The sequence below is a fragment of the Chelonia mydas genome, chromosome 3 (assembly GCF_015237465.2).
Source record: "Chelonia mydas isolate rCheMyd1 chromosome 3, rCheMyd1.pri.v2, whole genome shotgun sequence".
Taxonomy (NCBI): Eukaryota; Metazoa; Chordata; order Testudines; family Cheloniidae; genus Chelonia; species Chelonia mydas.
Window position 1 is genome coordinate 15,158,301 of NC_057851.1, and position 26,090 is coordinate 15,184,390.

At 41.2% G+C, this 26,090-nt stretch overlaps 1 protein-coding gene across 2 annotated transcripts in view; it reads left to right on the forward strand.

Moving 5' to 3' along the window:
• LOC102940628 (CD2 associated protein) overlaps positions 1-26,090 on the forward strand; it is a 150,478-nt gene that overhangs the window by 15,491 nt on the left and 108,897 nt on the right. For both annotated transcript variants that reach the window (XR_006289334.1, XM_037893947.2), the window contains exon 2: positions 15,645-15,805. Coding sequence is in view for 1 of the 2 variants with exons in the window: in XM_037893947.2 (XP_037749875.1) it covers positions 15,645-15,805 (161 nt within the window). In the remaining variant the exon portion in view is untranslated. The remainder of the gene's footprint in view (positions 1-15,644; positions 15,806-26,090) is intronic.

Consider the following 26,090-nt stretch of genomic DNA (forward strand, 5'->3'; position numbering starts at 1 on the left):
AGAAGATGCTGGCTAGTCGTCATACTGCACCGTCTTCAACCGAGCCCCCAGGTGTTGACGATGGCTAGCGGTCGTACTGCACAGTCTGCTGCCAGCAAGATGTATAAAGATAGATGAAGTGGCTCAAAACAAGAAACAGACCAGATTCGTTTTGTATTCATTTTCTCCTCCCTCCCTCCTTCCCTCTGTGAAATCAACAGCCTGCTAAACCCAGTTTTGAGTTCTATCCTTGAGGTTTTGAGTTCTATCCTTGAGGGGGCCATTCAGTTTCTCTCAAAGCACCCCCTTTGTTGATTTTAATTCGCTGTAAGCCAACCCTGTAAGCCATGTCGTCAGTCGCCCCTCCCTCTGTCAGGGCACCGGTGGACAATCGTTCCGCGCCTTTTTTCTGTGCAGACGCCATACCACGGCAAGCATGGAGCCCGCTCAGATCACTTTGGCAATTAGGAGCACATTAAACACCACGCGCATTATCCAGCAGTATATGCAGCACCGGAACCTGGCAAAGCGATACCGGGCGAGTAGGCGACGTCAGCGCGGTAACATGAGTGATGAGGACATGGACACAGACTTCTCTCAAAGCACGGGCCCTGCCAATGTGGGCATCATGGTGCTAATGGGGCAGGTTCATGTGGTGCAATGCCGATTCTGGGCTCGGGAAACAAACACAGACTGGTGGGACCGCATAGTGTTGCAGGTCTGGGACAATTCCCAGTGGTTGCGAAACTTTTGCATGTGTAAGGGCACTTTCATGGAACTTTGTGACTTGCTTTCCCCTGGCCTGAAGCGCAATAATACCAAGATGAGAGCGGCCTTCACAGTTGAGAAGCGAGTGGCAATAGCCCTGTGGAAGCTTGCAACGCCAGACAGCTAGCGGTCAGTCGGGAATCAATTTGGAGTGGGCAAATCTACTGTGGGGGCTGCTGTGATGCAAGTAGCCAACGCAATCAAAGATCTGCTGATATCAAGGGCAGTGACCCTGGGAAATGTGCAGGTCATAGTGGATGGCTTTGCTGCAATGGGATTCTCTAACTGTGATGGGGCCATAGACGGAAGCCATATCCCTATCTTGGCACCAGAGCACCAAGCCGGCGAGTACATAAACCGCAAGGGGTACTTTTCAATTGTGCTGCAAGCACTGGTGGATCACAAGGGACGTTTCACCGACATTAACGTGGGATGGCCTGGAAAGGTACATGACGCTCGCATCTTCAGGAACTCTGGTCTGTTTCAAAAGCTGCAAGAAGGGACTTTATTCCCAGACCAGAAAATAACTGTTGGGGATGTTGAAATGCCTATAGTTATCCTTGAGGACCCAGCCTACCCCTTAATGCCATGGCTCATGAAGCCATACACAAGCAGCCTGGACAGTAGTCAGGAGCTGTTTAACTACAGGCTGAGCAAGTGCAGAATGGTGGTAGAATGTGCATTTGGACATTTAAAAGCGCGCTGGCGCAGTTTACTGACTCGCTTAGACCTCAGCGAAACCAATATTCCCACTGTTATTACTGCTTGCTATGCGCTCCATAATATCTGTGAGAGTAAGGGGGAGACGTTTATGGTGGGGTGGGAGGTTGAGGCAAATTGCCTGGCTGCTGGTTTCGCACAGCCAGACACCAGGGCGGTTAGAAGAGCACAGGAGGGCGCGGTGCGCATCAGAGAAGCTTTGAAAACCAGTTTCATGACTGGACAGGCTACAGTGTGAAAGTTCTGTTTGTTTCTCCATGATGAAACCCCCCGCCCCTTGGTTCACTCTACTTCCGGTAAGCTAACCACCTTCCCTTCCTCCCTTCGATCACCGCTTGCATAAAGTCATTGTTGCTTCACATTCATGCATTCTTTATTCATTCATCAGACAAATAGGGGGGTAACTACCAAGGTAGCCCAGGAGGGGTGGTGGAGGAGAGAAGGACCAGGAGGGGTGGTGGAGGAGGGAAGGACAAGGCCACACAGCACTTTAAAAGTTTAAAACTTTAAAACTTATTGAATGCCAGCCTTCTGTTGCTTGGGTAGTCCTCTGGAGTGGGGTGGCCGGAGGCCCCCCCACCGCATTCTTGGGCGTCTGGGTGAGGAGGCTATGGAACTTGGGGAGGAGGGCGGTTGGTTACACAGGGGCTGTAGCGGCGGTCTGTGCTCCTTCTGCCTTTCCTGCAGCTCAACCATACGCTGGAGCATATTGGTTTGATCCTCCAGCAGCCTCAGCATTGAATCCTGCCTCCTCTCATCATGCTTCTGCCACATTTGAGCTTCAGCCCTCTCTTCAGCCCGCCACTTACTCTCTTCAGCGTGCCACCTCTCCTCCCGGTCATATTGTGCTTTCCTGCACTCTGACATTGTCTGCCTCCACGCATTCGTCTGTGCTATGTCAGTGTGGGAGGACACCATGAGCTCAGAGAACATTTAATCACGAGTGCGTTTTTTTCGCCTTCTAATCTTCACTAGCCTCTGGGAAGGAGAAGATCCTGTGATCCTTGAAACACATGCAGCTGGTGGAGGAAAAAAAAAGAGGCAGTGGTATTTAAAAACACATTTTCTAGAACAATGGCTACACTCTTTCACGGTAAACCTTGCTGTTAACATTACATATGCAGCACATGTGCTTTCGTTCCAAGGTCGCATTTTGCCTCCCCCCACCATGTGGCTAGCCCCTCATCCGGCTAACAGTGGGGAACATTTCTGTTCAGCCACAGGCAAACAGCCCGTCAAGAACGGGCACCTCTGAATGTCCCCTGAAGAAAAGCACCCTATTTCAACCAGGTGACCATGAATGATATCACTCTCCTGAGGATAACACAGAGAGCTAAAGAACGGATGTTGTTTGAATGCCAGCAAACATACACTGCAATGCTTTGTTCTACAATGACTCCCGAGTACATGCTACTGGCCTGGAGTGGTAAAGTGTCCTACCATGGTGGACGGAATAAGGCTGCCCTCCCCAGAAACCTTTTGCAAAGGCTTTGGGAGTACATCCAGGAGAGCGGCAAATGCCAGGGCAAATTAATCATTAAACATGCTTGCTTTTAAACCATGTATAGTATTTTAAAAGGTACACTCACCAGAGGTCCCTCCTCCGCCTGGCGGGTCCGGGAGGCAGCCTTGGGTGGGTCCGGGGGGGACTGCCTCCAGGTCCAGGGTGAGAAACAGTTCCTGGCTGTTGGGAAAACCGGTTTCTCCGCTTGCTTGCTGTGAGCTATCTACAACTTCATCATCATCTTCCTCGTCCCCAAAACCTGCTTCTGTGTTGCCTCCATTTCCATTGAAGGAGTCAAACAACATGGCTGGGGTAGTGGTGGCTGAACCCCCTAAAATGGCATGCAGCTCATCATAGAAGCGGCATGTTTGGGGCTCTGACCCGGAGCGGCTGTTTGCCTCTCTGGTTTTCTGGCAGGCTTGCCTCAGCTCCTTCAGTTTCACGTGGCATTGCTTTGGGTCCCTGTTATGGCCTCTGTCCTTCATGCCCTGGGAGATTTTGACAAATGTTTTGGCATTTCGAAAACTGGAACGGAGTTCTAATAGCACTGATTCCTCTCCCCATACAGCGATCAGATCCCGTACCTCCCGTTCGGTCCGTGCTGGAGCTCTTTTGTGTTTCTGAGCCTCCATCATGGTCACCTCTGCTGATGAGCTCTGCATGGTCACCTCTGCTGATGAGCTCTGGCCAGCGTGGCAAGCTGCAGGTGACCATGCAAACAGGAAATTGAAATTCAAAAGTTTGCGGGCCTTTTCCTGTCTACCTGGTCAGTGCATCTGAGTTGAGAGTGCTGTCCAGAGCGGTCACAATAGAGCACTCTGGGGTAGCTCCCGGAGGCCAATACTGTCTAATTGCATCCACAGTACCCCAAATTCGACCCGGCAAGGCCGATTTAAGCGCTAATCCACTTGTCAGAGGTGGATTAAGGAAATCGATTTTTAAGAGCCCTTTAAGTCGAGAAAAAGGGCTTTATCGTGTGGACGGGTGCAGGTTTACATCTATTTAACAATGCTAAATTCGACCTAAACTCCTAGTGTAGACCAGGGCTAAGTCTATGCACAGTTTGCCTTATAACCATTGCTGTACCAATACATTATGGGTCTCCCATAGCATCTCACTCACAGTGTCTAGCACTGGTCTTCAGGGTAGAGACTTTGAGTAACTTCCAAATATGAGGCATTACATTGTGTGACAGTGCACTGAGCCTTGGTGGTCTTGATTTCCCATTCACTAAGAGAAGACTTCTATAAAGTTAATAGACTTATGCAGACTTAACTCAGCAGATACTTCCAGGTGGTTTGTGAGATGACTACTATGAAGGGAGAGCAAGATGTTTTGTATTGTAAGCTCAAAGTGGCCTAAGCAGTGTCGTCTTGCATTGGTTTTAGCTTAATGGTCTTACGTTTCATTTCATTTACATTTCACCTGTGCTTGCTTTCAGGTGAGTTAATGACATTCAGATACAACCAAGGTAGGTGCCTCAGCAATACCTGAGAGAGACTAATCCCTTGTTGGCCTTACGCCAAAGGTGCATATGTTAACCATGTTTCAATGCAAGATAAAGTGAGGGATAAATGAACATTTCTTCCTTTTGAAGAGTGCCTCCAAACATTTAAATATTTAAAAAAATCCTTAGCTATACAACATCCCTAATTGACTGAAGAATAATAGAAATTCCAAAGAAAATGCAAGGCTACATGTGCATAAGCTAGCTGCTCTATTGCATTTTGTGCAGAAAACTGCTGCATAACTTCATCACAAGAATCGAATTGGTATCTATAAAGGAGGGTGAGGGCAGAATCTCTTATGAAAATATAGGATTTTTGTATGAGAGGTCTGAAAAACATGAGCAGTACTATCCCAGTGTACAGCATTATCAGTGTAGGATTATAGGGAAAGAGAGTAAGGACTGGCGTACATTATAAAGTTAGTTTGGCTTATCTGTGTTGCTCAGGGCTGTGAGAAGTTTCATGTCCTGTGCAATGTAGTTAAGCCGACCTAAGCCACAGTGTAGACACTGTTAGGTTGATGGAAGAATTCTTCCATCAAATTAGCTACAGCCTCTTGGAGATGTGGATTTACAACAATGATGGAAGAACACCACTTTAAATAAGACTGTTACAAAAGATGGTGAGTGAGGTGCTCTCAGTAGAGGGCAAGAATAGCACTATAACTGGACTGCAATCTCCAAGGAGCAAAGAGAACATGCTAAACTTCCCACCAAGGTCATGTCCTTGGACCCCAGTGGGTGTGGCCCACTGATCTTTGGTATTTTCTGTAGTTAGTAGATTTGTTAAACTTTGAGTCCTGAACTTTTTTTAAATGTAGTTCTTAGTAATTGTATAATTATATATTGCATAGTCTCATGTCTGAACACATGACATGAAATCTTATTCTAATACGAAAGGGGGCAGAGTCAAAAGGACTCATATCAACTTCACAATCTTGGCCGCAACTACAAGAAGCGCCTATCTTGTGGCATCCAAGTCTGTATTTATGTGCCTAAATAACTGGCCTGATTTTTGGAAGTTCTGGCATCTAGCATAAAGCTGAGATAATAGAAGCAGGAATGAAACCCAGATCTCTTGTAGAGCATAATCTACCACTTGATCATTAGGCAGAACGTTTTAGAAACTATGAGATATAATCCCACCACTATTACCAGAGAATCAATAAGCCTAGGACATTTCTCGGAACAGGCTGATTGACTGTGGCCTTGCGAGCACTTATTCCTAGTGCTATGATTAACTTTAGCATAAATAGATAACTTCACAATTGAATAGTGCCAATAAATTCAGATGTGTAAGTGTTTGTAGGAGTGGGGCCCAAACCATTTTGAGACTACCAGGAAGCACTTTCATATCTGATTTGTTTTGGTTTTGTGCCATTGACTTAATTTTTATAAGCCATCACACAGGTAACAAACTGAAAAGTGAAACAGGGTGAGCGTGGAATGGAAAGTGTGAGGAACAGTCTACCCTGCCTAAAAACATATGCACTACTGTAGGTATATAAACTTGGTATATACAATAGAGTGGTGCCCTCAGTTGAATATGAAGTCTTTTAGAAACACGTCCCCTATTAATGATTGCACAATCAAATAAATATACTTTGGGACCTTTCAAAGGTCAACAGCTTAGGAACATTCAGAGCATTGCATGATTTTTGTTTCTGGAAATGGAAGGAACACTTTTCCCACGCTCAATATGAAATGAATTTATGAAAATTTAAAAGCATCAACACCAGATTTTTGTAAACAAGGCAAAAATACTAGTTGTCATTCTGAATTAGATATGTGCCAAATTTTGGATCTTCTATCAAAGCAGTTGTTTTCAGAGGGTGGAAGAAGCTTTACAGATGCTTTTTAACAGGAAAGAACTTTTAATTCACATTTGTATAACTCCTGGGTTCCTACTCTGGGGATCATGATCACTCTCTTGGTCACTATGGCTAGATGGGGGGGGGCCCTGAAACATTTTTTGGTTCTAATATTGGGTCATGATATGGAAAAGATGAGAACCAATGGGGTGTAACTCAAACAGCCACATAGATTTTATAAGACTTTCTAAAAATATTCACTTTTGATTAAGACTAAGCAAGAGAAATTTCAGCTTCAAAAGTATTTTTGGGAAGTTTATAAGTAACTTAAAATACGGTGAAAGCTCTTTTTATCCGGCATGTTGGGGGAATGGGGGATGCTGGTAAGTGAAGAATTCTGGTTAACTAAGAGGGAGGGAGTTTAGGTGTGGGAGAGGGCTCAGGGCAGGAAGTTGGGGCATGAGAGGGGTTTTGGAGTGCCAGATCCAGGGGGTGCTCACCTCGGGTGGATCCTCACAAGCATTGACCTGTCCCTGCTGTTCCCAGGCAGAGGTGTGGCTAGGCGGCTCTGCGCGCTGCGCCTGCCCCACCCTGAGCACGGGCTCTGCAGTTTCCATTGGCCGGTAACCATAAATGTTGACGTTTTTTATTATTCTCCAAAGTTTTTTGGCATTGTTCCATTTAAGCAATTTTGAGAGTCACCTAGAAGGCTTTCACAGACAGACAAATAAAATGTAGAGGAGGTATGAGGCTCTCTACACTACAGTATCTGAGCCGGTGTTTGAGCAGATATGGCCACCTTTTGTTAACACAACTTGCAATCCTATGGAACCCTTGGTATTCTTGGCTTTCTTTTGATATAAAACCAGTAAGTTTTCCACCTTCATTTGATAGAATTTGTGATATTTTCTCACACATTTGACCCTCCCCATAGTTACCAATTCCTCTCTCATCTCCATGTGTGTCTTGCATTGAGCTCTACTTGGGACTCCAACTGAAGAAACTGCACAATACCGCTTTCCACTTAGCAGAATTTCTCACATGCAGTATCTGATCTCTGTTCTCCTGAGTGTGCACTGGCTGCTGGATAGCTTTGAGTGCAATTCAAGTTTTGGTTGAGATCTACAAAACATTTTCTGGGTTATATTCTGGCTGCTGTTGAGAGCAGCTGAGGCTCACAATTTAGAAGTCTCTCCAGTGAGGAATGCTCAGCTAGAATTCTCTTCCCCCTGCTGGTTTTGGAAGTGAGAGTTTGACCTTCAGAGTATGCTGTAAGGCACATCTGTATAGTTAGGGTTTCTCTGAGGGTCTGGTTTAAGGAGTGGTTAGCTTTTGGGAGATGGTCCTGTAGTTCTTATTGCTAACTTTTTTGTTTTTAGTGTGTTTAAAAGTGTATATGCTCCAACAGAACACACAAGGTGCATTTTACAAAATTGAGAGCAAGTCATAGGATGGAAAGAACCATCTATCTCTTGTTTTATCTCTGGAAGGCTGCTCAGAAACATTTCACAAACTTCTGTGATGCCTTTAATTTCTCTCCCAATCTGCTTGCTCGTCGTCCTGAAGCCAACTTGAAAATTTGCTATTTGAGTTAGCTAGTGCAGTAAAAATTTTCAGGGAGTTCTTTGCTTCATGTTGTTTAGCCAATTTTAAATCATGGGGAAAGGCATATGTTTTGGTTTTGTTTTAATGTAGGCAGTTTGATGTATATGATATATTATTGTTCAGTCTCCTCCGTTTACTCGCTCATCTCCAAATTTCCCAGCACCTTTATTAGACATGTTGTCTTCCTAAAATTTCATTGTAACTCAAGTCATTTATTGGGTAGGTCATTGATACATTCCTGGTGACCTAAAAAGTGCCAGGCAAAATCCAGGGTGGATTTCAGATGGACCAGCTTTATAGCAACTAAATTCAAGATTCCTTGGTTTGAGTTGTCTAGCTAGTAATCCCCTATACTTGTTTTTATTTTCCCTTTTTAGGCAGGCTGTCACTGAAAGAGGAAATGCTGGCACAAACAGAAAATGCCTGCGGTAGGGTGGGTGTTGGTCTATCAGACAGAGCAGAGGAAGAATGGCAGACATCCAAAAAAGCAGAACTTCGTTCTGCCTTATCACTAAGTCAGCGAATAGAGTTGGCCAGGGATCATGTCATCTTAGAACTGACTCTTAGGATCCTTGTGGCTGAGCAATGGAAAGTTGTTCTTGAGAAAAATGTCCAGTGTTTAACATTAAATTGCCACAAACTTGGCCGGCTACTGTATAACTGCATGTCACATGTGAATGTAAAATAAGATGCTTGAGAAATTTCAGTGAATGCTTTAATGGAATCACTTACGTCACCTGTCAGAACCACAATGTGTCCAAACATTGAAAGAGAACATGTTGGTGCTAGTGAGTTAGAAAACATACTCCAGCTCCCTTATAAAAATGTATAAAACGTTTAAAATTAGACTACATAAAATAATGAAAAAAGGGCATTGTTCTTAAAATAACTGTAGCCGAGTTACATAATTTACATACCTCATGTAATATAAAATGTTACGCCTTAGAGAACACCACAATAACAATTACCTTAGATTCTAACAGCCCCCCCCCCCCACACTTTTTGGAGGTAACATCAATGTAAGCATATTGCATATCAAAGTATTTAATCAAAAGGGGAAGTTGGCAGTAGTCAGGCTTCTACTTCATAACCTTGCATAGTAAAAGACATAAAATAGTAGCCATTGTCATGGGTAAGAGTTGAGGTTGAAAAGTAAAGTAGTAGTAAGTTTGTGCCTTTATTTTAAAATGTTTTGGATCAGGGTGGTTTTCAGAAAGCTAGTAAATAGAATCTACAGAGTTATTCATGTAATAGTTATCAAAGACAAAGTAGAACTCCCTTGTGTGTGTGTATATAGGGTGCTACTTTGTCTTTGATAACTATTACAACAAGCCATAACGTACATTCAGTGAGTGATTGACTGTGCTACAGGTGAATGTGCTGTTCCTTCTGTCTCAATATACTGTTTGCTTTGATTTAAAGGGACATTAGTTTGAAAATCTGTTTTGTTTTAAAATTTTCTATTTGACATACAAGAAAGGAATGGGCTTGGAAGACCCACCTAGGCTACGTCTACCTTAGAGAACTTACAGAGGCACAGCTGTACTGATGCAACTGCGGTGCTGTAAGATCCCTCGTGTAACCACTCTAATTATGTTGATGGGAGAGCTCTATCCCATTGCCATAAACCGCTCCCAGTGAGTAACGGTAGCTACGCTGGCGGGAGAAGCTCTCCTGCCAACATAGCACTGTGCAGGTTATCACTTATGTCGGCAAAACTTATGTCGCTCAGGGGTGTGGACCCCCCCCCCCCCCCCCCCCGAGCGACATAAGTTTTGCCGACATGAGTGGTAGTGTAGATGTGGCTCTAGTGTTGGCTGGAGCCACCTATCAGGCACTGTGCACATGTGTTAAGGTTAGGGGGAGTAGAAAGGCAATCATAAACTCTGCCTCTTGTTCCCCAACCTTGTTGTAGATACTTATTCTCTCACTCCAGAAGAGCTTAGTTGCCACGTGCATAATAAATCTGATTGATTTGCATTTACACCAATGTAAAATTGGAATTAGGCTTAACCTGACCCTTCAACAAGGGTAAGGACTATCTTATGGGATATGTGGTTAGGATGTGGACTTCCCTGTCAGCTGCAGAATGATAACGTCTATTTTGTAGCCCATGTAACAATTGTTGGATGGTAACCACTTTTGATAACTGCCAGGTTTGAACAGCTGATCAAGGATATTGCTCCCTTAAGTTGTCTAGTGATGAGTGCTGATAATTCCTTTTTTGTCTTATTGGGATGGCAGCAAAATGCCATCCAGTAGGAGACTCTTCTCTCAACTGTCTGATATCCATAGCCGAAATTGTAATTATTCATTTGTGCTATTCTCTTTGTGTGTTCTGTCAAAAACATTCCCATTGGAGTTTAGCTATTTTTTGTTTCTTTGCATTATCTTTTTATCTTAAGGAACAATCCTAGTAGCTATACTTTTCTTCACAGTAGGCAAGTGATATAGGCTATATTTTAAAAGCCAAAGATGGGATAAATTATTATTAAATAATACAATCTCCGAAATGTTAAGGAGTTTATAGTGACAGCTCAGTTATTCAGTAAATAGAGTATCTTACTGACATTTAATGCCAGAATATCCCTCCAAGAAGAATTACTTATCAGTCTGACAAGCCCTGCTACATAGGCATTCGTAAGGTTTTCTCTTTCCATTTTGATTACAAACACTGCTTGGTAACATGCAGCTCAGTGTAGTTGAAATGTTCTTAATGTTACATGTAATCAATTAATCTGGATTGTGCTACAGGTCAGCAACAGTGAATAGGGTAGTAAAATATATCAAACCAATATGGTCCTCCACTGGTTGCCAAATTTAAATACCTCTTTGCTGCTTAATTTCTCAATGGCCTTGAACCACATTCCTTATTTAAAATAACATTTCAGACACCCACCCATTCAGCAAACTGATCTAGACTATATGTGCACTTGGAACATAAGTGTTGATCATAATGTGGCAAACCTATTTCTAAAGCATCCGGTTCACAGAATGATGAAACAGAGAAGGGCCCAGCAGGCCACATTATCGCAGAATGAGGGTTGTGGGTGTCAGAACAGGAGCTCCAGGTGTCAGGACCAGCCCCTGAATGCTGCTGCAGCAGGGCAGCGGTGAGATCTAGCTAGCTCCTTAATCAGCTGAATAGTTTCAGAGAGGGCCTAGTTTCTGAAAACCTTCAGGTAAGGTTCACTCATATTCAAGAGCTAAAACATCTTATTTTTGATGGGTGACGCTTATTTCCACTTTCCTAGAATAGCTAAATGTTTCAGCAGAATTTATTAAATAGCTTAGTAGGAGCTTTGAGAAAGTACTAAAATAAATAATCATCACTGCAGGGATACTCAAAAGTCCTTTAAAGCAGTCATGCAAAGGACTTTTTTAAAATCTGGGTTTGTGCTCCTTTTGTTGGCTGCTATATGAAAGGCTAGAAGGGTTAAAAATCAATATTAAAACAATGCTCAGAAATATCAGGAACATCAAGTCATGTCGTCTTGAGCTTTTTTTTGGAGGTGGTGTCAGATGTATGTTGGTTGTGAGCATTTTAATTGACAAGATGGGACTGTTGAAAATTCAGCACAGATATTCTTCCGACCTACAGCTTGATCATTCTGAGAAGCTGTCCAGGAACCACATCAGGTTTTCTGCACGAGTTTGGCCCTGGCAGGAGTCAGAGGAGGCTGGAGGCTACTCTAACTTATTCCAGTGAAGGATTGGCATGGTGTAGCAGAGCTCCGCTATGGCATGCCCACTACCCCAGGAGTGGTGGGGTAGCTGGCTGAGGAGCTATCTGTCAGCTTTATGACAGAGGGGAGTTCACCTCTGTTAGCACTTTACAGCCATAATCCATCTCCTTTGCACTAGCCCCTTTGATGAATTGGCTGCTAAAGACTTGATGTTTTAAAGGGATTAATAATGATGATAAATGGAGGACTTTTCGTCAGGCCATCAGGTAGAATTTAGCTAGCCCAGTTGTGGCTGAAAATCTTAGTGGTTTGGCTTTGGCAAAATGCGTTGCTCTGTCCATTTTAGAGGGTTTGTGTTTACTTTGCCCAACTAACCAATATATCTGTTTTCCTTGTGTGAAGTCTTGGCAGAAGAGCCAAAGAGTACATTGCCATGGAATTTTTTTCTTAAACTTTCTCAACAGTGCTGACAAAAGTGGGAGATTCTCTCATTCTGCTGGTTTCAGAGTAGCAGCCATGTTAGTCTGTATTCGCAAAAGGAAAAGGAGTACTTGTGGCACCTTGGAGACTAACATTTATTTGAGCATAAGCTTTCATTAGCTACAGCTCACTTCATCAAATGCATCTGATGAACTCAGCGGTAGCTCACGAAAGCTTATGCTCAAATAAATTAGTTAGTCTCTAAGGTGCCACAATTACTCCTTTTCTCATTCTACTGAATGCTATGGCTAAAATTTTCAAACTTGAATGTTTAAATCTAGGCACCTAAATAAAAGTGGACTGATTTTTTTTTTTTCCCCAGAAATGGTGAGTACCTCCTGCTCACACCCAATAGCTCAGTTCTGTTTATGTACACATAATTAGGTATTTAGATGCACAGTTTTGAGCTGTAAATCCAAAAACTTTGGTATCTATTTGTGGCCTTTTCTCTGTGCAGACTGAGGTGGGTGAGTGGGAAGTCTAGACGCTTTCCCTCAAGGTCAGAGTTGTCTAACAGCTTGTTTTTGGTTTTGGCAAACTCACCTAAATGGTGTAAAAGAAATGATGCATTTCTGGCACAAATCCATAGGAAACTTCTCCGAAGGCTAGCAGTGTGGCTTTCAAAATTGTTAGGTGTTGGTTGTGTATTGAAATGATTACCTGCTTCGAATTCTTAAACGATGGCTTTGTCTACACTACGCAGCTTTTAGCGACACAGCTGTGTTGCCACAGCCCTGCCAGTAAAAGTTACGCAGTGTAGCTGCTGATTGTTGGGTCTTCTGCTGACAAAAAACTTCCACTTACAACGAGCGGCGTTTGCGTTGACAAAGCGCTGTTCACACTCGCACTTGTCAAGGCAAAACTTGTGTCTTTCGGGCGGGGCGGGGTGGAAACACCTGTGAAAGACAAAAGTTTTGTCGTTCGGTTGCCAGTGTAGACAAAGCCTAAGGAAAGTCTGAGGGCTCGGGAATTTGGATAACAGAACCAATGTTATATGGGGATGTGCAGACCTATCTTGTTGTATGCTTGTTAACTTTCCATATTTGTTCAACTGGGAGATTCATCCTTATTGTAGTATGTGATGGTGTGATTGCTACCAAAAAGATTTTTAAAAAATGTATGGGGGCAGAGAGTGCCAAAGCTTGAGTCAGGGGCATGTTACTATGATGATGATCATAGTTCATTTTGGTGAAATGAACCGATTTTGTTTTTTTTTAACGAGAATTCAAGGTATTAAAAAGTGCTTAAATTTTTATGTTTAAAGAATCCACCTGCATCTGGTTTTGAATTGTTAGATGTAGTTGTGAAGGAAGATCATTCTGTGCTCTGTGGTGTATTCCTGACACCAGTGTTTAATTCTGTTTTTAACTAGGTTTTCTGTGATTTAACCTACAGGCAGGAAAGGGTAAACTACAATCACTAATGGGTGTAGAAGCACTTCTGCTAGAACTATTTTTAGGTAGGAATTATGAACTCATCGTGGAAGAAATTCCAGGTACTGGTATCTAGGTGGCGCACACATACATTTTCCTATCATTGTTAATCAGTTAAAGATACATTGATGGAAGAAGATCCCAGTGTGAAGCCACAGATTAGGCGTGGAGAGGATGAAATGGCAAGTTTATGGTTCTTTACAGTTCCACCATCTCAATTTATTAATCTCTCTCTCTCCCTCACCCCCACTCCCTTTCTGCATGTGTATCTTGAACTGTGGAGGACACTGAGGCTGGAGTGGGTGATGTTATACCCCATATTCTTCATAGAAATATGGTTATGATAAAAATATGGCATAACTAAGATATACTTTATGCAAGGTGACTCATGTAAGATATTGTTGGAAAGGTTATGATTTACTGAATGTGATTATCCAGTTTGTATGCATGTATCATTTCTGTATCTGAAGTTAGGAATATTGACTATGTAACAATTACACCTGTGTGTGTACTTGGGAAAACGCCCATCAGACAGTAAGCAATCATCCTGAATGAAGCATTTAAGAAGGACAGCAGAACTCTGAAGATACTAATCTCACACTTCCCTGAGGAGTTTCCTGGGATGCTACTTTGATACCACAAGGTCAGGTGATAATGTCACCTGATGCAAAATACTGCCTTGGACGCTGCTGGTACTTTTCCTCTGTAGAGGGATGGGGATCTATCAAAGGTTTCCTGCCTTAGGTAAATCCCTTTTAAGGCTGGGGAGGGGGTTAATCTGGACTCTCCTCCATTGCCTACCCAAGAAGAAAGACTGCTGAAAGTACCTGAGGGGAAAGGCAGGAGTGGGTCCAGACTGAGACAGGGGTCCAGTCTGTAAGAAGAGATAACTGGAACTGTAAGCTACAGAAATTTTGCATCGTGTCTAATTCAAGATCTTGGGTGAGAAATTACATTTTGTAACCTGTTTCTTTAGTGAATCAAGCTTAGTTTGCGTGTTTTGTTTTATTGGCTTAGTAATCTGCTTTGTTCTTTGTTATCCCCTATATTCACTTAAAATCTGTCTTTTGTAATTAATAAACATTTCTTGTTTATAACATAACCCTGTTTGTGCAATCCATATCTTTGGGGGGAGGGGAAGGAGGGGAGAGGTAAGAAGCTGTGGATATCTCTCTTCACATTGAGGGACAGGGTGAATTTTTATGAGCTTGCGCTGTGCAGATTTTTCTATACAGCGCAAGACAATATACCTTTTGGGTCTGCGCTCCAAGGGAGGTGGGCACCCAAGTACTGGGGCAAGTCCCTTAAGCTGAATCTTCCCAGAGCTGATCTCAGTGTCTGTGTCTTTCTGCAGCTGGGTGTGGCCCTGCCTTTGTGTGTGCTAGAGGAGGTTTAAGAGACTGGCTCAGCAAGACAGGGTAAAGGGGCCAGGCAGGCTCAGTGGTATCCCAGTACATCAGGTGTCCCCTTACAGGGGGGCAACCTGTCACAGTGGTATAAACACTCTGCTTGGCAATGGAAAGGCTGTCTTAATGGACATGAGTGAATGAGGTGGTGATTTGTGTAGTTTAATGGAATCATCAGACATAAAACAGAATTTCTAGGCAAAAAATAATAGCCTGTTTATTACCAAACAAGATACAAGTTGGCTGTATGCAATTCTCATTGTTTTTGTGCAACAGATGTATGCAGATATATTGCCAGGGTTCCCATGACTAAACTTTGCTGCGTCCAAGTTAAATCTGTTTTCTCCATGCACATTATGCAAATTTTAAACTGAATAGTGTGTGTTTTGTTTTTGGTGCGAATCTGTGATTAACTTCTCTTGAACCAAACTTTCAAAGAAGTGTCAATTTTGCAAATAGAACTGTACATGCACTGTTATTTTCAGGCACATAATAAAATCTATGTGCATAGGAGGCAATTGAACATTCATATGAGTGTGTACAAAATCAGATGTACAACATTTGAAGTGAGGTTCTGAAAAACTGGCCCCTTGTTTACTTAAAAAAAAAAAATAGGTCAAAAGAACTCTTTATTGTGAGGTCCCTCTTATGTATAAATCACTTAATGCAGTGCATACAATTAGACATTTAATATTTCTACATGTCTGAGTTAAGCATTGACTCTTTCTTTTCTTCCTTCTCTCAGTTGACTATATTGTGGAGTATGACTATGATGCCATACATGATGATGAGTTAACAATTCGAGTTGGAGAAATCATCAGAAATGTGAAAAAACTAGAAGAGGAAGGATGGTTAGAAGGGGAGCTAAATGGAAAAAGGGGCATGTTCCCTGACAATTTTGTTAAGGTAAGTGACTTGTGTTAATTTCAGTCTATTGCTACCATCACATTGCTGCTCATTTATTATTTAAATAATATATTAATTGAAATTGCATAACATTTACATTGGTATCAAGATAAATTTTTGTGGACATTGTACCTGGATTTTTTTACTGATCTAATTCTTCAGTGTTTTTTAAAAATGCTTTTCATGTTTCAGAATAAAGTTAAAAGTAATTATGGTGCTGTCTATTCACTTTCACTTCAGTTTTACGTCTGTATATTTCTTTTTCCAATTGTGCCATTTTCTGTTGTTTGTACTTGGGGCATTGCTGTGACAACGTAATTAAATAAAACATAAATATATTACTGTGAAATTTTTTAAAAAGAAGCTTTATTTTTATTTTTAGCCTTGAGGGGGAAAGAGGAATGCCTAATTTTAGCCTGAGTCACAAATGGTTTTTGCTTGCTTCTTACGAAGTACTTTGTACCTCCAGTAGGATGACTGATAAATCCAGTGTCAAATACTCAACTGTTCCAATATGGTATATTACATCACTTATATTCCATGTAGTGGTCTTGATCTTTAATGTATGTTGGTTCCTAATGCACTTTTGAAATTTGAAGATTGCCTAATCTGCTAGCTGTTTACTTGCCTGGTTCAGATCAGAGCATTCCTTGCTGAGAAGTGACACTTCATTTTGTGCTTTCTGATTTTTGACTGTCTCTGTAGGATTCTTTGGTTTAACCTTTCCAGTTTTAGAAATTATGATAAGAGAGTTTAGACAAGATTCTTTTCTTACTGTCTTGTGAAGTATAATTTATATTTAGTTTCTTTAAAAAACAGAACTCGGTGCAGACTTGTAATATGCCGATCACTATGTTTTGGTGTCTTAAAATTTAACAGGAAATTAGTCTAGTGTTTAAGTTCATTAAATATCTTAAACTTTGGTAAATTTTTCTATTTTGATTTGTTGTTGAAATAGCAAAATGATTGGCAATTCCACACTTTATGCTGAGAGGAATTTTCAAAATATTCCTCTTGAGATAATCTAGTTATTTAGTAGTGGTCTTTTTTTTTTCCTCCTGTTTTTTTTTTTTATTGAGAGAGAAAGGAAAATGCAAAAAACCACAACAAACACAATGAGCTGCTATAATTCCAGTTTGCAATATCAGTTTGGCCCAACATATTTTCTGTAAGTACAGATGGCTACTTTACAGAGATTTGTTTTTATTATATAATACAATTCTTTGAATTTACAGCACTTAGTAAACATTAGTGAGTTTTTTTATTCCTTCCTATAGAGGTGGTGTGAAACTATTACAATCGTTAGATAGATGAGGTATCTGAGTGACTTCTCTAATGACATACAGGAAGACAGTGGCAGAGATAGGAATAGAAACCAGGTCTCTGACTGGTCTTGTGGCTAAACCACAATACCATCTTTCTTACTAACTGCAAAGCAGAGGTGACTAGGGTTGGTTTGGGTCTATGGTTACATCAACAGATTCATTTTTTTTTTTACTACTTTGTGTGTGTGTGTGTGTGGTTTGGCTTTAAATAGGTGTTTTCATTTGGTTTGTGGATGGAGTTTTTGTTCTGAATATGTTCATTGTACCTCTGCGATGAAACATTTGATATGGATGCTTTAGGACACCGAATAATCTCTCAGCTGGATTTTGTTGGACTAGAAACAGATTTTTGAAATCAAATTAGTATTTGTCTGCTTAGTTCTATATATTTATGTATATAATTATGCTGGTGCCTGTGTAGATAGAATTAGTGTTCTGAATTAGGAATGGGCTTCAGTGATACGGTTTCACTGTTTGGAGACTTTGGATATTTGACAAGGTGGGAGGGAAGTTGATGGAGGAATTTCTTCCAACCCAGTTTACTGTTTTTAGGTGGTGTATGGAGATATTTTGCCTGAGTGTGATAGCTAGATAAATGCTCAGTTTCTAGGGCAATCAGTAAGGCTGCTTTTATGAATTCTTCCATTTATTCACAGAATGTATTGGCACAGGCTACACAAACTTTACTATTTTGCCTCTCCCCTGGAGGGGACTATTTCTCCATAATGATTAGAAGGGGAATTTTAGTCTTTGTGGCCCATACACCCCTTCGTCTCCTTGTGGAGTTTACCGACAAAGGTACTGCCTCACAAAGTGGGATGGCCCTTTAAGGGAGCTGGCCTTAGTCCAAATTGTGACTAATTTACTACATCCCATGTGATGGATAATGGGTTTGAGGCTAAAGAAGAGGTGATAGACTATAGGTCATCTAGTCATCAGATAAGAAACCAGCCAACAGTTCAGTTTGTTAGTGAGACCTGCAGGGAGCAGGAAGGCACCTGCAAGAGACCCAGACTCAAACCTATTGTCAGAGAAAAGGACTGTCCATATACCAAGTAGGTAGAAGACCTAAAGGTGCCTGTTGTGTGGGCAGGGGTGGCGACCTTATGAGGAAGAGACCTAGGCCAGGTCTACACTACAGGGTTAAGTCAACCTAAGTTATACAACTCCAGCTAGGTGAATAATGTAGTTGGAGTTGACGTAGCTTAGGTCGACTTATTGCGGTATCTACACCACGCTGGGTCAACGGGAGAAACTCTCCTGTGGACTTACCTTATGCCTCTCGTTCTGGTGGAGTACCGGAGTTGACTGGAGAGCAATCTGTGGTCGATTTAGCGGGTCTTCACTAGATCCACTAAATCGACCCCTGGTGGATCAATCACTGCAGAGTCGATCCATGGTAAATGTAGACATGCCCTTTGTAGGGGCTAGGTAAGAGGACCTGGCTTAGCTGTGTAGATTTGTATTAGATCGTTTAGGTTTTGAACAATAAACCTATCCTTGAAGAAAGAGTAAATTCTGCTGCTTTGGGAGCTTTATTTGATGCTTTATGTGGACCACTTATGATTTTTTCAGTGTATATACATTGGATGGAGCCAGTCATATAACCCACTCTACAGATGTTGTATAATAACTCTGTCATTACTGACCTAGGATGGATTAGGATTTGAAGACAAGAGCTGTATATAACCCCCTCACCCAATCGCTTGCCCTTGTTGTATAAGATGTTCTAATATACAGTAACGAGAGGCTGTCGAGCTTTGTAAAGAAGCTCTGATAAAACCAGACAGCTTTTCAGTACATTTTCAAATGCTTGCTGCTTTTAGACAAATTATACATAATTTACCAAAAACCCTCATCTGCATCAAAACATCTGGAAAAAGATGGGGGGAAAATTGGTCCAGACTTGCTGGCTGTTACCAATTTTGTCAGTGTACTTGTCTGTCTCTTATTAATCATGTCAAATAGGGAAATAATCCTCTTGCCTGGAAGCCAACGACAATTCACAGCTGCTGCCAGGCTTCTTGCCTGCCTGAAGGACAATCAAAATGTCAATCAGAGGATTATGGTGTATAGCTCCTTGATGTGTTGGATGCCCCAGATCCTGGTTGTATCAGCATCACAGCTGAAACAGATCATGTTTTTTCCTTCTGTGCTCTGTTATGAGATAGGAGTGGCATAAATGTGCCGCTAAATCTACCATAGCCCAAATTCTTTCTAACTAATTACAGCTTTTCGTCAAAGCTTAAACAGGTGGCCTGAAAAAGTGATATTGGGACTTGTTCAGTATCTGTGAAAATCATTTAACTGATTTCGGTGCCCAGCTTTGTGCACCTGTGTTTGGAAAATATTGCTTGGTGCAAATAAACGTAATTACTATTTTTGGTCTTTGTCAAAGAGCGGTATTTTTATAGTTTTTAAGTGGGTTTAATCTTATTTAGGGTCATTTAGAACCCCAAAGGGTAAACTAATCTGGTTAGTCTAGTGGGGAGTAGCATTTGGATTGTTAATATTTTTGTGGGGTATTTAAACTCATTAATCTCACAGAATACTAGGTTTGTGTGAGATCTAGACTAATAGATGGCTCTCTGCTATTAAAGCTGTAGTAAAGAAAGCACAGGTTAGCTGACACATCCTATTTGCAGAGTTATAAGATTAGTGACAGTATTGCACAAACAAGGAAGTGAATAATTATGTTAATTTCAAATGTCAATGCATACAGAGAAAAAATGTTGAAAGTATTTCATGGATGGTACAGTGATGATGACACGGAGAGTGCCCTTGCATATGCTGTCGGCAATTATGGAAGGATCTCTGTTGCTCCTAGCATAGTCAGTTTTCCTCTTGCACCTGCACAATACTTATATATGCAGGTAAACATCCTGAAGAAGGGCAGAAGTCCAGGTGAGCTCAGTGATGCCTGGCCACTAGAGTGCCAGCTGGTAATAGTCACTCCCTGCAGGTTTGACTCCTGTTTTGACCACACTTCCCTGACACTGCGTGCTTGTGTTGCTGGATTGTTTCCATGTAATAACATTATTTTGTGTATGAGGAAGAGAGCACAGGATCATCAGCTGACCCTGTTGGGGGAAGCTGGGCTGCCTACGGAGCCTGCATAGTGTAATAAGATAGTAAATCTGTGTGCCAGTGTTGCATGCAGTACCACCATAAAAAATAGATACAGGCAAAAATGTTGGACGAAAAAGGGCAATTTGATCCAGGAAACACATTTTGGAGCTTGTGAGGTATTGCAAATGCTGGGTGTTAAAAGGAGAACTAAAATAATGTGGGAATCTTAGTGATCTTAGAACTAAAGAAGAATACGGGTGGCTGAATAATGTGTTGCTATCCAGTACACAAGTTTACTTAAACACGATAGGTAGTAGTTACTAAACGTTTTAGCTGTAGATTTTAAAAGAAATCTTTTGTTTCTCATTCATTATGGAGTAGTGATGTATTCCTAAAGATCACTTTCACTGCACTTTGTGGTACACTTCACCTCCTTCTGTATTTAATCACATGTAATAAGATGCAGCTCCATAATTCTTTAAATATCCTACAAAGGGTTTATATACGGCTTGTTGACACAGGCTGCACTTTTGTTTGTGTATGATATTGCGTAATTCCTTTAGAGGCACATGGCTTTCCAACTTAAAAAAATTTTAGGAACCTCTTATTTGGACATTCTTAAGCAATATATTGTTACTTCGTTTTGTTTTTCCTGACCATTGGGTCTGCTGTTTACTCCGGACATGCCTTTTTTTCATGATAGTTATTTAAAATTGAGAACTCTCTAAACTACTTTTGAGACACTCAACTTGAAGTCTGATAGGTTTTTGTATGTTCTGTTTTTAAATCAAATAATAAATGTACCCCGTCCATATTTTTGGTTTTAGAATCATATTTTCCTATTTAAAAACTCCTAGTTTGGTTGCGGAAGACCTACCTACGCACCCACGGAAACTTATTGTACAGGGAAAGAAATGACACCATGCATTTAACAATATGGTACATGCAGAAAATGGTGGTGGTGGGGGGAGGATTTGGGGGGATCTTTTTTCTCCAGTTTCTTTCAGGTGTTACTTATAACAATAGTAGGTTAAAAATTTGACAAATTATTTATATATATAATTTTAACTGGGGTTCCTTCCAGAATCTGGAAATTCCTGAAATTTGATTAGTTTATTGTGCACTTGGCTGGTCAAGCAGCAAGAGTATTATTTTTCAAAAAATCTTTTGACTATAGAAAGAGTTGCCCAATACTTAAAATATAGCAAAGCAAAAGAGCCTCAGATTTTACTTATATTAATCTCTGAATTAAATGATTGCTGATTTTCATATGTTAGTAGTAGAACTAGTTTGATCATTCGCTCAAGGCAGTCGTCTGAGGGAGGAGCAACAGATGGATTTATTAGCAGTTTCTGTGAGTTAAGGTAGACAAGCTTATTAAACAGATGGAGGCGATACTTTGGCTATATAAACATACTACCTTTTTGAGTGTATCTCTGGTATGCGCCATTTTGCTCTAGTAGCTCACTCTGGAGGACAAATCTGCCGCAGAACTATGTTGGAGAAGAGGATTTTTTTTTTTCCTGCACAGGTGCATGCAGCTGCCTTTACAAACTTAGAACTGAGCCAGAAACCTTTTCAGGTTAATACATGAACTTTGCTCGGTACAGCATTTTTCTTCCTGCCTCAAAACAAAAAAAACAAACATTGGGTGTGTTCAAGCAAATATGCCTTTGGAAACGGTAAACTCATTTATTTCTTTATCTCAGTGCTCTTGGAATGAAATATTTAAAAACTTTCACATTAGGGAGTGTCAGGAGTGATTAACTATGTAGCTGTATTTCAGAGTAGCAGCCGTGTTAGTCTGTATCCGCAAAAAGAAAAGGAGTACTTGTGGCACCTTAGAGACTAACCAATTTATTTGAGCATAAGTCTCTAAGGTGCCACAAGTACTCCTTTTCTTTTCATGTAGTTGTGGAGTCATTCTAGCTTAAACATTTGGTTTAATTCACTTAGCAGTCAAAATACTGTACTCCGTGTAGTCCTAGGAAGTGTTTTTTTGTTAGATATCTGGGGCTCTGAGATGTTTGTTCTAAAAAATATTTGTTAGGTTTCTTTGTATTTTATTTTGCATTGGGTTAATTCACTTTCTTTGCAGTATATTTGCACACTTAAGAATTATACTGACTTGCGATATCTGTCTGAAGGAGATTTATTGATATTTCTAGACATGGTAACATTTCTTCCCTTGTTTTGTGATCTGGAAGTTTACTAGCATTTTCCTTTGTTTAAAATAAGTGTCTTGGTAAGACAAAGCTGTATTTTGTGGCATTTTAACTAAACCTTCATTGATGGTATCTTATTAAATATGACAAAGAACATGCTGTTAGTGAGTACAAAGAAGTCGTCTTAGCTGAGAAGTGTTTTCAAATGTAATGTCTCCTCCATAAATCTCTTCTTTAAAAATAGAAAATTGAATTTACCCAGGGCTTGAAACAGGAAGTCTGGGATCAAGAGGAATTTTTATGAACATGCTGGACCAGAGATATTGTATTCTGTTAATGTTAAATACTAGAGCAAACACTTTTTAAAAAATAAGGTGTCTTCTCGGCCTGGTATAAAAATTTCTTATTTTTATATTCCTATTTGCTACAAAGATTTTTAATGTATCCAGTAGCAAAAAGAATCCCCAGAGGAATTCCCTAATTATTTTGTTAAAAATCTATCTTGGGACACAGAGGAATTTACAGTAAAGGAGCTTTCCTCAGTGACCAGAGGAGCACAGAAATCTTATAATTCCAATTGGAATTTTTCATGATGACATCTGTATGACCGCACACATGGAGAGTATGTGTCTAACTGATTTTTTTTCATGGTTTAAGGCGTGAAGGGACATTAGATCATCTGTTCTGACCTCCTGTATATCATAGGTGGGGCCCTTTGTTTTCGGTTTTTATTTATTTTTTCCCGGGAATTTATCGGTGTTTATTACCACAACAAAAACAGGTGAAAATCAGTGCAAAAAACTTAATAATTTTTCTGGGTAAATATTAGGGTTTATTTTGGTGGAAGGAAAGAGGGGGAAAAGTATTCAGTAGATCAATGTTTTGAATTCCGTTCATCAGTGTGGTTTGCTGCAGAACTAAAACAGAACTCAAAACACAATTCCACCTCTGAGTTTAAGAAAACCATACATCTCGAATCCCCGAATAAAACTTTTCATTTGAAAAAACAATTTACTGTTGTAGACTTAAAACTTTTAGTTTATAAATATTTACATTTAATAATTGAGCCACACTATTTGCATCGTGTACATTCAACTTCATCCTTTTCTCCTTTTTTTCTTTTTTAAAACTTTCGAATACTTCCTTGTGTTCTGAAACATATTCTGAGACAAATATTTGTTTTCTTCCCATTTTAATGTGTCACATATTTGAACAAATTGAAATGTGTATGTGGTGGGTGTGAGATTCATCAGTACGTTCAGATTCGCACGCACTTCAGAGCTTGCATGCGTGCCTGTTTGTTGTGTGTATCTTCTAGACTTATACATAGCCTTAATTTAAGAGGCATCTTTGCATATGCACACAGACTAACGTATTATCGTACTACATATATCTCATGCAATGTACTGTATTTTCCTAATAAAACAAGTTTTTTTTAATATATTTGAATGATACAAAAGGTGGGTGAAAATCAGAAAAAAACTGAATTAATACTTTTTGTAAAACCTGGGCATTTTTCTGTAAAAATTGGTTTAAACTGATAACAAAGGGGCTTAATCATAGGCCATTGATTTTCTGTGAGATATATTGAGCCTAAAGACTTTAGTTAGTCCAAAACTGCTTGCTTTTCTTTTTTTCCACCTAGTTCACAACTTATGGCATTTTGCTCTTACCTAGGGAATTTATATGGCCCCCATCATCATAGTATCTGAGTGCCTCATAATCTTTAATTTATTTAGCCTCACAACCACCCTTTTTTGAGATAGGGATATACTGTTATCCCTGTTTGTACAAATGAAGAACTGGGGCACAGAGAGGTAAAGTGACTTGCTCAGTGTCACACAGGAAGTCTGAGGCTGAGCATTGTTGTATTAAGTGACAGAGTTTAAGGTCAAACTTCTAGTTTAAGGTCATCAGGAAATTCTCATAAGTGGAACAAAGGCAATTAATTGAATTCTAGAAATGATAATTTTGCTACATGGCTATGTGTGTGTTTTGTAGGCTGCTCTTTGCAGATGTACTTAAGATTTGCATCAGACCACCCTTAACCTATCAAACACGATTGGTGGGCTTGGACTGAGTTATCTTCTCTTCTTGTCTTAAAGCACTGGAGGCTCGTGCTGGCTCTTTCACTGAGGGGAAAATCGGATGTAAATGCTGGAAAAACTAGTCTGTACCAATCTGTGTAGATTGGTGGATAGATGGTGGGCTCTGCTCTGAATTTAGAAGTTTCCATGGGGAAGAGAAAAGAATCTACTATATATACTCGTTCATTAGCCCATTTGTTTATTAGCTGACCCCGCCCCCCAATATGGATAGGTAAAAATGGCAAAAACTGTATGACCCTTTCATAAGCCGACCCTATATTTCAGGGGTTGGCAAACTTTGACTTCCGGCCCATCAGGGTAAGCTGCTGGCGGGCCGGGACGTTTTGTTTACCTGGAGCGTCTGCAGGCATGGAGCCCCTCAGCTCCTTGTGGCCGTGGTTTGCTGTTCCCAGCCAATGGTAACTGCAGGAAGTGGTGCTGGTCGAGGGATGTCAAAACAGAGGTTTCCTGCTAGTGTGGTATTGGTGGCTGCAGATCAGTCGCAAGTCCAGATGCCCACGTTTCCCCTTCCTCTGAAGCCACTGGAGTTTTTCTGCCTCAGGAGCAGGTCCTATCTGTGGCTCAGCTAACAGCCTTGTCATCATCCCTGAACGAGGTGGTGCTTCCATCCAAAGGACTTCAAGTCATACCATGACCTTTTACTCCCTATTGCTGTGTGTCTTGGTATTCAAGTGGAGTTTCTCCAGGAGAATACCCATAAACTCATTGACATTCTCCAGCCCTCTGTCCCTGGGAGGGTGGCCCTTCCACTTAACAATGTGCTTCTCAAGCCTGTGAGAGCTCTTTGGGGTATGCTGGCCTTGGTACCACCGGTAGTCTGACACTTCAAGAAGCACTATTTTGTGCCCGTTCAGGGATATGAGGCCACCTGGCCCCGAACTCCCTGGTGGTCATGGCGGTGAACGACAGAGTCTGGAAGGGCTGGTTCAAATCCACCCTCAAGGAGAGAGACTCTAATCACCTGGACCTTTTAGGTAGAAAGATAAATACCACCTCTTCACTATCGCTGAGGATCGCGAACCAGCAAGCTTTGCTGGCCAAGTATGCCTTTCTTAATTAGTTGGTTATAATCAGATTTGAAGAACAATTGCTCGGGGCTTCTTATGAGGCATTTCGAGCATTTTTACTGAGGGCTGCGTGGTGTCCAAAATGTCTCTGCAGCCTGCCCTTGATATTGCTGACACTTGGGTCAGGGCAATGGCCTTGGCAATTACTATGCGGAAGGCTTGCTGGCTCCAAAACTCGTGACTCTCTCTGGATGTCCAGCAAGCTATTGGGGAGTTGCCTTTTGAGTCCATTTTCAGACAAGATTGATGAAACCCTGCATTCCTTTTAAGGATTTGAGAGCTACTTTAAGGTCTTTGGGGGTGGTATACACTATGCCATTATGGGACACAGCATCCTTTTCTGCAGCCCTTCTATCGAGACAGTGAGACTACCCCAGAAAGAGGGAAAAGTCTTTTAAGAGGAAGCATTCTGGTTCAGGGCCTGGCTGGTCTGTGCGCCCTCCCTCAGTGCCGGCTAAACACCCATTTTCACTGTTTGGTCCAGAGCACTGTTCCAGTTATTCTTCCTTCCTCATTGTCTCCCCGTTAGTTTGGGGACAGGCTGGCCCGCT